The sequence below is a fragment of the Denticeps clupeoides genome, chromosome 4 (assembly GCF_900700375.1).
Source record: "Denticeps clupeoides chromosome 4, fDenClu1.1, whole genome shotgun sequence".
NCBI lineage: Eukaryota > Metazoa > Chordata > Actinopteri > Clupeiformes > Denticipitidae > Denticeps > Denticeps clupeoides.
Genome location: NC_041710.1, coordinates 32,652,848 through 32,669,295, shown reverse-complemented (window position 1 = coordinate 32,669,295; position 16,448 = coordinate 32,652,848). Strand labels below are relative to the sequence as shown.

Genomic DNA, 16,448 nt, shown 5'->3' with positions numbered 1-16,448 from the left:
TTTGTAATCAATGATTTTTCACAAAGGGCTATGGAAGCGAGGTCAATACGAGGGTCACCAAAAAGCATACATTCTGTCTTACTCTAATTTAAGTCCTGGAAATTTAAGGCCATCCACCTCTTGACATCAGTCAGGTAGTTGAGAAGAGGTAGGATAGAGCACTCCTTGCCCAGGGAGAAGGAGTGAGAACATGAGAAATATTTTTACTAGTCAAAAAAACAAACTTCCAAGCTGCCAATCATTCAGAAATGATTGGTACTATAGACCGGAAATTCACATTTGCTGACCATTTACCGCAAAAGTTTGACCCGACCTGACCTGAGCTTGACTAAAATGAGTTTAGTCAAGCAAAATGTGAAATGTGGTCACTGCATTTAACCCATTCACTGAGGTAGCAGTGGACAGCCATGACAGGCACCCGGGGAGCAGTGTGTGGGGACGGGACCTTGATCATGGGGATTTCTATTGCACCTTGACGGCTTGGGATTCGACCGGCAACCTTCTGATTGCGAGTCAGCTTTCTTACCCGCTAGGCCACCACTGTCCTATGAGTTGCAACCAGATGAGGTTTGCCTGTTAATTTGAAAGGTAGAGATGAGTTTTGGAAGTCTGTGCTTTGGTCTGATGAGACTTAACTGGAATTGTTTGGGAACATGGATTTTGCTTTTGTTTGGTGAAGAAAGGTAGAGGCTTTTAATCCTAGCAACACATTTCACAGTTAAACATGGTGGTAGTAGCATCATGCTGTGGGGCTGTTTTGCAGCCTCATTCATAGGCTGCCTTGTTTGGATGCATGGAATTGTGAAAAAATAAAATTATGTTGACATTTTGAAGGAGAATATGCAAAAATCTGGCTTAGGTTGTCGCTGGGTCATCTAAAAAGACAATGATCCGAAGCATACATCGAAATTAGTCCAACAGTTCCTCAAGGATACCAAAACCAAGATCCTGGAGTGTCCCGCACAGACTTCAGGCCTCAATCCTACTGAGAATCTGTGGCCATGCTCAAAGTGAATGTACATGATGGGAAACCATGCCATTTGGACCAGCTAGAACTATTTGCTATGGAAGAATGGGCCAAAATCCCTCAGCAGACCTGTGCCAACCTAGTAAAGAACTAAGAGACTGTTGTCAGTTGTGGCTCAGAAAGGGTATAATATTTTGTGTGTATCGTATTTGCCATTTCTTGTTTCAAATCAATTTTTCAAAAAAATATCTCAATTAAACTTCATTGACTATTTGTTTCCAAAATAACAAACACTTGTTTTTAATGATCATTTTCATGAAGAAAATTTCCATGAAGAGTGTTCATTTCATAAGGGGCGCTAATGATTTTGGCTTCAACTGTACCATTCACTCTCACAGACAATTCAGCAATTCCCAAGTGTGCATGCATTTGGTTACTGAGAGGAAACTGGAGGACCTGGAGGAAACTGGGCTCCTTTACTTCAGTGGAGCCTTTGACACAGCAACAGTTACTGTAACATAATTACATTGCACCTGAACTACTGTAATGTCATCTATGATGTTCCTCCTTCTTAAACCTGTCCACCAACAGCTGTTTAATAATGTAGCGTTGGCAGCCAATAGGGCTGGCCTAATTAGCATAAGGGCCGCCTCTGGGGTTAGTGAGGCAAGTTTGTACCCATCGTTTGGGTGAATGTTGGTGGAATTAGTGGGTTGTTGCCTGATAAAAGTAAGGGGTGAGGGGAAGGGGCGAATTATGACTTTGGGTGAATGTCACCCTTGTTGTGTCTGTATCTGGTTTTAAAGGTGCTGTCTAATAAAAGGCTTCTTAGAGCTACTCTGCTGTGTCAATCATCTCCTCTCTCTTCATTACAGAACCCGTTCGCTACAATATAAATCACTCCACCATTTATTTTGTGCAGCGGTTTTTACTCTGTACATTAAAAGGACATCTCAAAAATTCCCCAAAAAAAAAGAAAAGAAAGGAAGCTTGAGAAGAAACCAGAAGACCCGGGTTCGAATCCCACTTACTACCATTGTGTCCCTGAGCAGGACACTTAACCCTAAGTTGCTCCAGGGGGACTGTCCCTGTAACTGCTGATTGTAAGTCGCTCTGGATAAGGGCGTCTGATAAGTGCTGTAAATAAGAAACAAGGCTTCTAGTGGAATGTCCCTCTGTCTTCAAAACTGGAGAGCTAATTATTATTCAACAAGCTGAAGTTCATATTTTTTGTTAGAAGCATCATACATTTGCAATTGGTTTATTTAAATAAAAGAAAGCTCTTTCACATTCAGTTTGCTCTCCTGAAAGCTCCAAAGTTGTTAGGACCGGCCCTGACGTAGCATACAGTGCCATGCTCATATGAAGAACGGTCATTGTTCATACCAGCCCCCACCCCCAGGGGGTCGCAGTGTCCCATGATGTTAAAAAACAGATGCTACCAGCATTCATGTTTTATTCTTTATATATTTTGGCCGTGGTTTTAAACGAGTTTGGTCTGCTGTGTAGTGGGCTGTGTGGAATGACTACACTACCCGTCATGCTGCGCGGGACCTGCTCCTCATGCATATATGCATGCGCTGGCTCCGCAGTGAGACGGCCGGCTGGTGGCGCGGTTTAAGGAGGCGGCTCCTGCCCCGTCTCTGACGCTCAGACGCGCCTCGGCGTGCTGATGGCTGCCCGCTCCGTGTTTTTCTCCCGGAGGAAGATGCTGCGGCCGGGATTCTGCGTCTACCTCTGCGTCGTCGCGTCCATCGCGCGTTCCGGCGGCGACGGTACGTTTGGACTCGGCGGCCTGTTTTACTCCTCCTCCGGTCCCAGGGATGGAGCCTGCGAGCCTCGAACTGGAGCCATCATGGTGGTGTGTGTGTGTGTGTGTGTTTATTTGTGGTGCAGGTGACGATGTTTCTAAATGGAAAGATGGACGCGACGAGGCCAGGTTTGTTGGGAAAGAAAACGCGGTTCCTCTCCGGCTGATTTACAGCCCAGAGAACGACACGCAGACCCCGCACGACGCGCTCAACACCCGCGTCAGCAGCTCCAGCTCCAGCGCCGACCCGGACAAGGTAGGCGGCGGCCGCGGTTTACCCTCTTATACTGTGGTGGAGCTTCACTGTCAGCAGACAAAGAAACAAAAGAGACCCAGAACCCGAACACGCGAGAGGAGGAGAGGATGGAGGTGAGGAGGAGGAGACAGGAAAGAGGAGAGGAGGATGGAGGAGAGGAGGAGGTGAGGAGAGGATTGAGGAGAGGAGGATGGAGGAGAAGAGAGGAAGGAGGAGAGGATGATGGAGGAGAGGAAGAGGAGAGAAGAGAAGATAGGAGGAGGAGAGGAGGTGAGGAGGTGTGGATGGAGTAGAGGAGGATGGAGGAGAAGAGAGGAAAGAGGAGAGGAGGATGGAGGAGAGGAGGAGGAGAGGAAGAGGAGGAGAGGAGGTGAGGAAGAGAGGTGAGGAGGAGAGGAGAGAAGAGAGGAGGAGGTGAGGAGGAGAGGTGAGGAGGAGAGAAGAGAGGAGGAGAAAAAAAAAGGAGGAGAGGAGGAGAAGAGGAAGAGGAGGAAGAAAGGAGGTGAGGAGGAGGAGAGGATGGAGGAGAGGAGAGGAGGAGGTGAGGAGGAGGAGAGGAGGAGGAGGAGAGGAGGAGGAGGAGAGGTGTAGTGATGGTTTACTCGGCGGTAACGCCAGTGACGTGTGTGCACCCTCCTCGTCTGATGCACTACGTTTGAACAAAGTTTTGCATGTCCGTGGTTGCCGAGGTGACGAGGGTGAGATGGTGAAGTGTCGTTCCCGGCTTCCCGTGTGGTGTTGGTAAGGTCAGCTGTTTTGTGGGCGCTGCCATTTTTATCAGTTCCAGGTCTGTGTGTGTGTAGAGGGTGTAGTGTGTGCTGTAAGTAGCTGTGTGTGTGTGTGCGTCATGGCATGGGTATGCCACAGTTCCACGTTGGCTCTTTATTATGGAACCAGACCTTAGTGTGAATTGGTGTAGTGTAGGGCTGCAACTATCGAATATTTTTGGAATTGAGAATTCTGTCGTTTTTTTAGTAATCGGATAAATCATACTTTTGCGCTTTTAAACAACTCTATCAATAGTGTGTTATGCAACATGAAAATCCTCTTACAATTAGCAAACATTTGGCTGTTATTCCTCACAAAAAACAATTTTATTAAAAAAAACATTGATTTGTGCAATAAATGCTATAAACTCGCCCAAAAGTAAATCTATATGCTAATGAATGTAGATTTGTCCATTTGTTGCATTAGTTATTACTACCTAATGTATGGGGAAGGTGTGGTTTGAGATGTAACCTATCAGTGTGTGTGTGTGTGCGTGTGGGATGGAGGGATGAATTACATGAGTTCTCATGCCTTATCATGCCTCGTCAACATCGACTCATAACACAAATAATTACAAATCTTGTACGTTCTAAGAAGCGCTAATGTTAGTTAGCAATCATAAAAATACGATACCTTGTAGAAGCTCCAAGTCCGCTTGGAGAAGTGCGGTTTACGTGAGGATTTGTTCGGTTAAGGTGCTGTAGTATTGATGAAGTACTATTATGCCAGGTCCCACACTTCAGTCATTTTATGCCTTTTACGCGCACCGGTATCTTCATTTTCCACCAATAAATCGCGCCTCCTTAAATCTTTGAAATGCACGTCAGTTAAAACGGTCATTTTAGAACAATGATTCCGGTGCTAGTTGCAGTCTACAAAGCGGGAGCGATACGATAAAAGATGGACTTTGGTGACAAATTAAACGAAGCCTCGAGGCAAAGAGTTTTCCTCGAACATTTTTTGTAATCAAATCATTCGAGTTACTCGAATAATCGTTTCAGCCCTAGTGTAGTGTTTACCTGGAATAGTTTGTCACCAGTCCGTGCCCTCTAAGTGCGACGTTTTGAACCTGTTGATCGCATAATTTTGTTGAAACAGAATTATATACGTTCCTTCTTTCAGTCTCTGCTCGGGTAACACCAAAAGCTACGCATAGATGTCTTATTAAAAAACAGACGTCTTCAACCTCTTCTGCTCTGCGGTTGAGCCCATTGCACTCCCATCGGGAACTGAGACTCCAGAAGATGAGAGAAGCATGCACGACCCTCCAGCTCTGCGGCTGAGTCAGATGCTCCAAACTTCTGATATACAGGCCCATTCCAGCACACATTCGGTATCAGTCTCGAGCATGGCGTGTCCATGATGCCAGCTTTTGCTTTGTCTGCTTCTCCAGCGAGGACATTGTAATTGTGAAATACTGCAGCACAGCACATGGTACACAGTGTGAAATTTGTCCTCTGCATTTAACCCATCACCCTTGGTGAGCAGTGGGCATCCATGACAGGCACCCTGGGAGCAGTGTGTGGGGACGGCGCTTTGCTCAGTGGCACCTCAGTGGCACTTTGGCAACCTTCTGATTATACGTCCGCTTTTTTACCAGCTAGGCCACCACTGCCCCATATTCGGCAAACATGGCTGAACTAATTAAAAAAAGTCATGTCTGCATGGAAGGAGTATAGGAGAATGTAGATTTGTTCACAAAAAATTACAATAGCCTGTTCATTTTATTGAACCATAGGTTGTAATTTCTGCCACGGTATATGTAATATGAAACTAAGTTGTTGTTATTATTATAATTATTCTTTATTAATTAATGGTGGTGGATATTTTGGATCTTCTTTAGGAGACGATTTTCTCTCGTCTATTGGACCAGTGGTGTGTCTGAGTTGGGGCTGTTTTTAGCTCTGCATCAGCACGGTTCAAGTGAGATTGGAAGTCACCTCAGAGTGGAGATGTTTGAAAGCAAAACCCTTGGAGCTATATATAGAACTTGATCGATGCAGGCTTTGCAGCGTTCTATTTTCAGGTGGAGATGTGAATCTCCTTCCGTTACAAGCTTTGTGAGTTTGTTTCCTTGGATTGTGTGCGCACAAGAGTTGTGTGTTGCATGGGAAACAATAGGCGAGGTGTGGCACGTGTCGGGTGGCGGGGTTGCACTTTTTGTCTGATGAAGGACTCCCAGTTGCTTTCTTCCCTCTCGCTCTTTGCCCTCCGCCCCCTCTCCCTCATTCTCGCTTGGTCCCTTTCTTCTTCTGTTGCTTTATTTTCTGGACTCTGTGTGGGGGTGTATGTGACTGTGGGCTATGAGGAATGGGGGAGTCCCGTGGGGAGTGTTCGGTGGAGCAGCAGTAGTCCCCCCTCGTTCTGACTGGTGGAACATAATTCAGCCCCTCCCCAGGGGCAGTGCAGGCACAGTCCCACCATATGGGCCCAAAGCAAGGGACGCAGCTCCCCCATTCATTGTCACCGCTCATATTAACAAATCAGTACTGCACAGGCCATGCTAATCACCAGCTCACAGCATCAAATAACACAGACCAGCATATTAATTATCAGCACAACTAATTACACAATTCATAGTAATAAGCAGCACAGCTCAGCAAATTGCACAGCGCATAATAATAACTCACAGATCACCGCTAATTACGCAGCTTATATTAATCACAACACAGGCCATATTAATAACACAGAGCACGGACCTCTGTTATCATAACATCATTAGAAAAAAATATAGGTCTGTCAGAAATGTGTTAATGGATTCATTTTAAATATTTAATGGATTAAAATAAATTAAACCCATTTTATTTAGTTATTAAAAAAATACCAGCTCATCTCCCTGTCACTCTTGGACTGAGCCTCTTTCCCATCATTCTATAGCAGTTTCAAATATGCATTTAAGCAAGCTTTAGTCTTAAGAATTAACAACGACTGCTTGCAGTTTTGAATCGATTGACAGCCTGTAAGCTAGGCCATGGCACAGAAGATACAGTTGACATTGAAATACCCTGCTAGAGCAGGGTATTCAATTAAAACTTTGTCCAGGCAGAAGTATAAATTAATTCAAGGCCTTTATTTTAGATGAAATAAATCAGAAATAAAAAAAATTAATGCATCTTTTAAGGAACATTGCTGGGCTGTAGTGCTGTGCAATTAATCGCAATCACAAAAAAATCACGATTTAAGCACATGTGATTTATAAACTGCTTAAGGCTGCGATTTTATCCATGAATTTATTTAGATTTTTATTCAGAATACGTTCTTGTGCGCAAGATTGTAATATGTTAACCAATCAGAGCTGACGCTGCGCACCGGGCAATCACAGCTAAGCTGAGCGGGAGATAGATGTTAACCAATCAGAGCGCTGATAGGTTAAAAAAAGCTGATCGGGAGAACCGAATAGGGAGGAAAGAACATAAAATATTGATGCAGGTCAAAATAAAAATGATTTGGTGCCAAAGAGAAATTCAATGTGTCATTTTGGAGTATTTTGGATTCAGGAGAGAGGATCTCACAGAGCAAGGTAATTTGCAAGACTTGTGAAATGATTATTCCAACGAAATGCAGAAATACTACAAATCTGTTCCAACACTTAAAAATCTGCATGATCAATGCATGTCGACAAAGTCCATCGAAACAAACAAAAGCACACAGAGCGCCGTGCCTTAGGAAAACGGATCAAAATGCCACAAAGAAATGGCCGACGCAATCACCTATCATATATGCAAAGATATGATGCCTGCGCACATCGTCAGTGAAGACGGCTTCTGAAGACTAATACAAACACTTGACAAAAGATGCCAGCTGCCATCACACTCATTTCTTGCAAAAAAAGTTTAAGAGAGAAATCTGTTTTTTTGGTTTTGATTTTATTGTTATGACTGGAATTGAGGTTAGTTAATCTTTATTTTATCTCATGTTGTCTGTTTCTAAGACAATTTATTACAGTTTTGTTTATCAAGCAGTTAGTACTACTGTATACAGTATGCTATTAACTAGAGTTGAGGTTAGTTAATCTTAATTTATTTTATGTTGTCTGTTTTAAAGACAATTTTACTACAGTTTTGTTAATTAAACACAATATTATGTTATTTCATTGTGAAATGTTTTGTTATGCACTTCTTGTGCACTGAATACATTTAGAATGTATGTATGTAGCTTGTTTGAAAAAGCAAAAACAGTTGCCAAAATCGCAAATAAAACCGCAATATTCCTTCAAAAAATCGCAATATGATTGTTTTGTCCATATTGCACAGCCCTACTGGACTGTAAATGTATGTGTGATGAGTCGGGTAGATCTGTTGTACTGGCCTTGCAGTTTGGTTGTTTTGCGTGCCCTCAGCTCGGACTTCAGGGGATAACTTTGACAGGCAGAGGCAAAGCTCACATGTTGACAGCCACTCTCTGTCACCAGGCTGATAGTCAGGATGGTCTGTCTGCCTAGGCCTTTTGCTGCTGTTGTGGTAGATGGATGTATGCCCCATCTCAGACTTTTTGCGGAGCAACTGTACCAGGCCTTCACTGCTGGTGTAGGGTCCTATGGAAATGGTTAGCTAGTGACGTGGGACATTGGGGCATGTTAGAAATGTGGCCCAGTCATTTTGGTTTTTGCATGGACTACCCATCTCTGCCTGGTCTCCAGAAGAATCTCCCTCAGTGACAAGTCCTTGGATGAACAGGATGTCCTCAGAAAGGTCAAACAACCAGAAGATGTATCTAAACAAAATATCCCAAATCTGGAAGGGTGTAGACAAGGCACCAGATGCCTTGATGTCTCTCCTCCTCTTGTTCCTATAGTACCAAGGCCTTAATGATGGTGGCAGAATCAAACTAAGCTTCCATTGGTTTAAGATGCCTTACTGTACAGGTTATTGTTGTCTGTGTTGATGACATCTACCTCCATTGATACCTCTATCCAGTATTTCCAGTCCTCCTTTGCGAGCTTGACTGCCAACAACTCACAGTAACCAATGTCACAATTCTGTTCTGTGGTAAACATTCTTCCAACAGAAGACCCACACCCTTGTTGGAGGTCTGAACTTGAGCTGAGATGCTTATACATTGCTGATATGCAGTGCTGATGCATTGCTGATACATGCTGGATATGCAGAGGCTGTTGTTTTTTTTTTCAGTCATTTTCCCAATGCACACTATGTTGTTCTGTGAAATAGTTTTTGCCTCTGAGCTTCTTCCCACAAAGTTGATGGTGACAATGGCAATGCATGTCATTCACATGAAGTAACTGATGTTAAGCCACCTGAGACAATGGCTTGTGCTTTGGCAGTGAGCTGCTCCAATCTAAAATAGAAAAGTTTTGTCTGGGCCTTAATAGATTGATTTGACTATCAATCAGTAAGATTACTGGGTCCCAGTTGTATTTTATAAATACATTGAAAGCTTCTCAACTCGTTACCTGTATAAATAAATATTTCTCCCACCACTCATACATTCACATTTATGGTCAATTTAGATTCACCATTGCACCTCATGTCACGGCTGTTGGGTGGTGGTAGGAAACTGGAGAACCTAAAGGAGAGCATGCAATTTCTGCTTGCACAAATCCTTGGGCTTCAGGCCATTTCTTGACTATAGTAAAGGATGGAAATCTCAATTCTGATAAACTGCAGAGTTTGTTATTGTTGGGAACTGTCTAAGCAACAAAAATGTTGAGCACATCGTTGTAAAGAACAGGGCTGGAGTTTATAATCCCTGACCTCAGTACATTGTCTCTACAATTGGATGTGGAGACTCAGCACCCGAGGCCAAGTCATGCTGACTTATTACAGGTTTTTAGTAGTAGGTTGATACAGTTGATCACTTGGTGGAATAGGTTCACAATTTATCTGCAGCAACTGCCTTAATTTGTTTATTGCTGAGGTACACTGCATGTTGGGTATCCTAGAAGTATTTAAGTTAGATATATATGTTTGATTTTTGCTAATAAGGTCATCAGGACATGTAGGACATTTTAACTGGGTAAAAAATTATAAAAAAATATTTTTAATGTAGGGCTGGTAATGATAAATAAAAACACAAATAACAGCACTGGTTGGAAATGGAAATGAATTAGTACTTTCTCATGTATCAGTGATGCTAAACAATCAGAAGACCACAGTGACTGCAAATACTCCCACTGGTGAAGAATTATCTTGGTTGAACCAGATGGATTTTCAGTGGAAACACGTAAAACCATTTTCTTACTCAATTGTTACGGTCAGTTGTAGGTTCTAAAATAAGCTTGTCAGAGTCCTGCGACCATAACACAAATTGAAAGTGAAGTGATTGTCATTGTGATAAACTGCAGCACATCACACAGTGACACATCATAATGTGTCCTCTGCATTTAACCATCACGCTGATTCTCAGTCATCCAGGTGAATTTGTCTGAAAGTTGAGTCGTGGCAACTGGACTTTCTTTCTTTAATGTGGAGACGTTTCATTCTGCATCCACAGAACTTTGTCAATCTGAGGGAAGTTGGCCACAGATTTATCCTCCAGGTTGGTTTCACCTCACGCCTGCCTTGAATAGGCTTGTTAAGTGAAACAAAGTCAGGGGGAGACAAGTCTGCTGACTTGCCAAAAAAAATACAACATGAAATTATGTGTTTGTCACTGCAGTTAGAATGGAGGTGAAACAAAGGACTAACAGAGGCAGTGGTGGCCTAGCTGGTAAGGAAGCAGACCCATGATCAGAAGGTTGCTGGTTTGAATCCCGAGCCACCAAGGTGACACTGAGGTGCCACTGGGCAAAGCACCGCCCCCACACATTGCTCCCTGGGCGCCTGTCATGGCTGGCAACTGCTCACTAAGGGTTAAAAGCAGAGGACACATTTCATTGTGTCACCGTGTGCTGTGCTGCAGTGTATCACAACCATTTCACTTTCATATACCGCAATGTCTATGGTTCAATTTATATTGCAATAGGAATTTTATGCTAGTCAGCCCTAGTCATAGTATTATAGTATATCAGAAACTGTAGACTTTCTGAAATGTTTCAGGTCTACAGCATTGACAACTAGTGTTGTCTGCATACTTAAATGATGCTACAATACATCATTACATTTGCTTAACTAGCTATTTTTTGATAAGAGATTTATTTGATATTTGAAGAGAATGAAAGATAATGTGTGAATTTCCCAGAATATTTAGTCAGTTGGTGGCTGAAAGTGGTTGAAGTAAAGTGAAGTATATCGTCCATCATAATCACTTTCAATTGTACAGTACTTACTGCAATTAACACAAGTTAATACAATTAAATCAAATTTGATGTGCTGGCAGCATTTGTGAGCATTGTAAAATATTATCTGGCTTAAATTGTAATTGAATTCAATGAATAAGTTTTATTAAATAAATAATGCATCTGACTGAACAAAGGTCATTCATGTGTTTTATGTGTTGGTTGTTGATGGGCTGAAAACAGTCGCCTTGCTAAAAATATTTGGCACAGGTTATCACGCTACTTTCTAGTATGAATACATCGTACATTTACACCCATCGATACATTTACACCCATACGTGGAAATGCCATTTCCTAATTACAGCGCCCCTCCTTCCACAGGATAATGTACCCTTCTACACTACAAAAAAGGCTCAAGTTATGGTTTGAGGAACACATCAATGAGTTGTGTTGATTTGGCCTCCACCTTCTTCAGATCTCAAAATAATAGAGCATCCGAAGGATGTGCCAGAAAAACAAGTCCAAGTATCTCTTATACTTCCAGGACACAAAGGATCTGCTACTGGCTGCTTGGTGCCAGACACTTTCAGAGTTCTAGGGTGGTGGTCTAAATGTTGTGACTTTACAGGGTACTGCCTCAGTGAAAAGCTAATTTACACCTAAAGACACTATGCTGTCATGGTCCCAGCAGAGGGGGCGTCGATGCCCTGGGAGGAACCCCGCAGCCCCAACAACCACTGATGCACTGATGAAAGCCAACACTTTAAAAACACTAATTCCTCACTCATTCATAGTTTGATTTTTTCTCTGTGCTACTGGCTATTTTATTTGTAACTGGCAAGTTTTTTATATTATTGTAAACTGACCCTGTTTGGCCCTGACTACTTTGCCCCTGATTACAACTGGACTGATGCTAATGTGACCCCTGCTTGCTTCACTACTTTTTCTGCTCTGTTTGATTCAGTGTGGAAGTACAGCAAATGTTTAATGCAGATATCAGCTGACGGCTGGCTTCCAGGAACGGCACCGTCCTTGATTACGCCATCAAATTCTGCACACTGGTACACACTGCACACTACAGAGTTATCCCCTTGAACATAGTTATCCCCTACTCATGGCTTGCAAGATGAGATATGAACCGCAAACAGTGGGGAGCCTTGTGTCAAACTCATCTAACTGTCCCAGGGACCCCAGATCCCACACCCCCAATGCCCCCGGAGGATCCCCACACCCCATGCCTTAAATTTTGTTGTTCCTTGAGAAGTGACAAGGACAGTTAAGATTTATCATATCTTATCTTCACTGATGGAATACTGTACACTGACCCTGTTTGCCCCCTGACTACCCCTGGACTGATGCTGATTCACAATTTAACCCTTGCCTGCTTGACTTCCTCTGCCTGCTGCCTCCTGTCTGTTTGATTTTCTAGTACAATCCTGTCTGCTCGAACCATGCTCTCTGCCCATTCCCTTTATCACAATGGCATCCCAAATGAACTCATATTCGCCCCCGCACTCAGACAAAGCAATCAACACAGCACCCCTCCTCATGCCACACCATCTCACTAACCACAAGCTCGTAACCTGCACCCTCTCTCACTGCCTTTCTAAGTATTTCCTAAAATGTAGATCTTTAGTGACTCAAACTGTTTTAACATCTAGCGGAAGTTCATTCCACCATCTAGGGGCCAAGACAGAGAAGAGTGTAGATGACTGCTTTTAGTGTCTTGGGAGAAGTGAATGTGATTGGGAAGTGATTTTTTGTAATTGTGATGCACAGAATAGCACTGCACATGGTGCACACAACAACATTTGTCCTCTTCAGTTAAACCATCATATTTGTGAGAAGTGGGCAGCCATGAAAGGCTCCCGGGGAGCAGTGTATTGAGACAGTACTTTGTTCAAGGGGACATCTTCACAGTTCACAATTTAAACCCGAAACCCTTCGGTTATGAAAGTGAAGTGAAAGTGACGTGATTGTCATTGTGATACACTGCAGCACAGCCCACGGTGCACATAACGAAATGTGTCCTCTGCTTTTAACCTTGGCGCCCCGGGAGCAGTGTGTGGGGATGGTGCTTTGCTGTGTGGCACCTTGACGGATCGGGATTCAAACCTGTAACCTTCTGATTAATGTGGCGCTTCCTTAACCGCTAGGCCACCACTTGTTTTGTTGTTTTGTTGGTTTGGAGGATCGTGGTGCAAAGGAGGAATGATATCAGATCTGGTGGAGTGTGAAAACACAACTATAGGAGGGATTTTTGATGTTGTGTATAATGGATAAGATAAGATAAGATAAGATCAACCTTTATTAGTCCCACAAGTGGGAAATTGCATTTGCTATGGCAGAAAGTGGAGAGAAACAGAAGTAATAGCAGCAAAAACAGAGGTAAACAGCAGCAGCAAAAAATAATTACGTATGTGTATATATCTACAAATGTACAATTGAGATCTACACATGTGCAATGGGGAAAGTAATGGGTAAAATGGGTAAAGTGCAAAGGGTACACCTGTACAGTTGATAATTACCGTGATGTATTTGAAGTGTGTGTTTGTCTGTGTGTGTGTGGTCAACTGTGAGGTCTTTGTGATAGAGTCTGACAGCAGTTGGCTTTGATTTAGCGCTACAGGTTCCTGAAGCATCTCTGCTGCAATTGTTTCAACTGCTTCAGTACTGCAAAACCTGTGTAAATGACCAGGATGTGCCTGTTTATTCACCAAAGATTTTTTCCCCCCCATCAGACTGACCATGTGGCTCAAGCCAGCTTCCAGATTGATGCGTTTGGGGAGACATTCATCCTGGATGTGGAACTCAATCAGTGAGTAGACTCAGTAATCACTGTTTTTGTTGGTGTGTGTGCTTCACAGAAAGAGAGAGACCAATTAATTAATTAATTAATTAATGTTTTAATGACTGAATGAATCCATCAATCAATTAAAACTTTGACTTGAAATGTAGGGAAGTAAATTCAAAGAAGAAGAAGACAAACATATTATTAACACTCATTGTCCTCATTGACTTAATTTACTAAGCCTTGCATGTTTTAGAGGGGATTGACAGCATCAATCACCCATTTACTACATTTGCCTTAATGAACGTGATATTTTGGGAGTGTTCGTCTAAAATTCTCATATGAGAAGAAAGTTAATTTAACATAACCAATAATTAATGTTTAAATTAATTATTTGCTGGCGGGGCCCATTTCTCTCACTGTTTTAGTAATTAGTAAAAAGTGATAAGCTAATATGAGATATAATTGGAATTGCACAGAATGTGGTATTTATTAATTTTGCACAGGGATATACAATATACAAGACAATGATAAGTAATTATGAATAAATATAACAGTTGTCTGGAACATACAGAAGCTCCAAACTGATGCATGAGGTGAGTGTGTCTATGTTTGAGACAGACACTACAGGTCCCTTTGTCTACTACCACTGGCCCAGCCCCCCAGCACATGCTTGCATTTGCCAGGGCGGGAATATAGGCCTTCCATTCATGAGGCAAGCCACTCTTGCTCCTCCCACAACACTACACACACACAAACACACAGACATATGGTACACCCTTATTCCCACTTCCACAATAGGCACACGCACCACACACACATTTCTCTTTCCCTGTGAATAATGAATGTTCATGACATTAAAGGGGTGGGCTGATGGGCTCCATGCTTTTCAATCACATCATTGCCATGGTGACTGACCAGCCCCCACCCATGCTGTTCAGCAGCTTTTGATTTTCAAGTGAAGACGTGTGTGGATCATTTCTCATTCAGAAGATGTTTGCAGTGTTTTGTGTTTTTTATAGTTCAAATAAATATTAGCAGCAGAAATATTGCTATAATTATGAAACAAACTTAAACATAAAATAATTCATGTTTTCAAACTGCATTTGCTAATATTCACAGTTTATATATGTTTAAATGCAGGGAATTTATAATTCTTAATATCCTCAATTGCTGTGAGATTGACTACTGAGAAATCCAACATCAGCCCAAACCTAGAACTCATTTCTCTATCTCTGACTTTTTTGTTCAGTATTCTGTATGCCATGTATTCTGATACAGTATTCTGTATCAGCTTCATCCTCACATTAAACATGTGGCAAAAGATACATTTAGATTTACATTTACAGCATTTATCAGACGCCCTTATCCAGAGCGACTTACAATCAGTATTTACAGGGACAGTCTCCCTGGAGCAACTTAAGGTTAAGTGTCTTGCTCAGGGACACAATGGTAGTAAGTGGGATTTGAACCCGGGTCTTCTGGTTCACAGGTGAGTGTCTTACCGACTAGGCTGCTACCACCTATAGTGTCCAAGAACATATTGAACATTTTAATGAAAATTATACAGTATCTAGAGTTATGTTGGCATGATGATCCATAGCCAATAGTTTATATAAGTGTTATAAAAGGGATATTTTGGAAATGACAATCACTAATACTGTGTGTTAAAACTGACTAGGCACCAGTGATCCCAGGATTATTAGCTAATTCCTCTGTAATATTCATCATATTTTGTGTTTGTGTATGATGATAACTGGCGATGCAGTAAATCGTCCAAGCAGTTGCTGTTGTCTGACGGTACAGCATGACCCGTAACCTGAGAAGCCGACTGCTGATTATTGACCATAGCATCGTGGATGTTAGGACTGCAGATGGTATGCAGAAAGGTTGTGCTGATCTGCTGAGTTCTCTTTACTCTCCTACATCCTGACCCTGTTGGTCAGAGGTTAAATTGATAAGCACTGCAGACCGGAGATGTTACAGGGTTATGGATCCACCACATAAATTATTTATGGAGGGGAGAAGTACCAGGAAGCAGTTAGCACCCGGCCACATTGCACCATCTGTGTTCCAGTATACATGGCTATTGAATATATACAGTACACTGACTTCCATGAATAATATTTCATGTTACAGACTCAAAATAATTTTGGGTAAAGACAAAGATATCAAAGGAGAGTGATTTGCCTTAGTGGGTGTTGCAGCTGTCCTTCACCCCCTTTTCAGATTAAATTGTGGGGGTGGGTCTTCTGCAGGCCTGGCTGTGGGTGGGGAGGGGCAGGCGTAACACCCCTCACACTCCTTTGTGTCTGTGCACATGGATGCTAAAGATTAAGAGATGCTTAAGTCTGCAGTCCGACTGTTTCACAGCAGAAAGAGCAGCAGATCAGCCTTTGTCTTCATTTACTGGGACAGGGACCCCTTAGGCTTGGGTGGAAAATCAGTGTTATTGATTATTAAAATATTTATGAGTAAATATTTTGGAACCGTTGGAACAGTGATTTTATATTGTGGTGTTAAAATCATGATTCATCGTGTTTGCCCTGCAAACCTGTGATCTGGTATTTATAAGAATGATGAAGAAATCCTGTTTTTAGTGAGGCAGCGCTCACTAAATGGAAATGATGTAGCAGAAGTGCATTACTGGCCCATCCCAGCTGTGTTTCAGTCTGAACTTTC

The 16,448-nt window shown here is 42.4% G+C and overlaps 1 protein-coding gene across 7 annotated transcripts in view; it reads left to right on the top strand.

Moving 5' to 3' along the window:
- Window positions 1-2,542: 2,542 nt before the first annotated feature.
- The window catches only part of adam22 (ADAM metallopeptidase domain 22), a 51,478-nt gene continuing 37,572 nt past the window's right edge, over window positions 2,543-16,448 (top strand). For 3 of the 7 annotated variants that reach the window (XR_003749435.1, XM_028975407.1, XM_028975406.1), the window contains exons 1-3: window positions 2,543-2,742; window positions 2,864-3,033; window positions 13,717-13,793. Coding sequence is in view for 6 of the 7 variants with exons in the window: in XM_028975407.1 (XP_028831240.1) it covers window positions 2,640-2,742; window positions 2,864-3,033; window positions 13,717-13,793 (350 nt within the window). In the remaining variant the exon portion in view is untranslated. The remainder of the gene's footprint in view (window positions 2,743-2,863; window positions 3,034-13,716; window positions 13,794-16,448) is intronic. The other 4 variants (XM_028975404.1, XM_028975403.1, XM_028975405.1 and 1 more) reach the window with 3 other exon arrangements.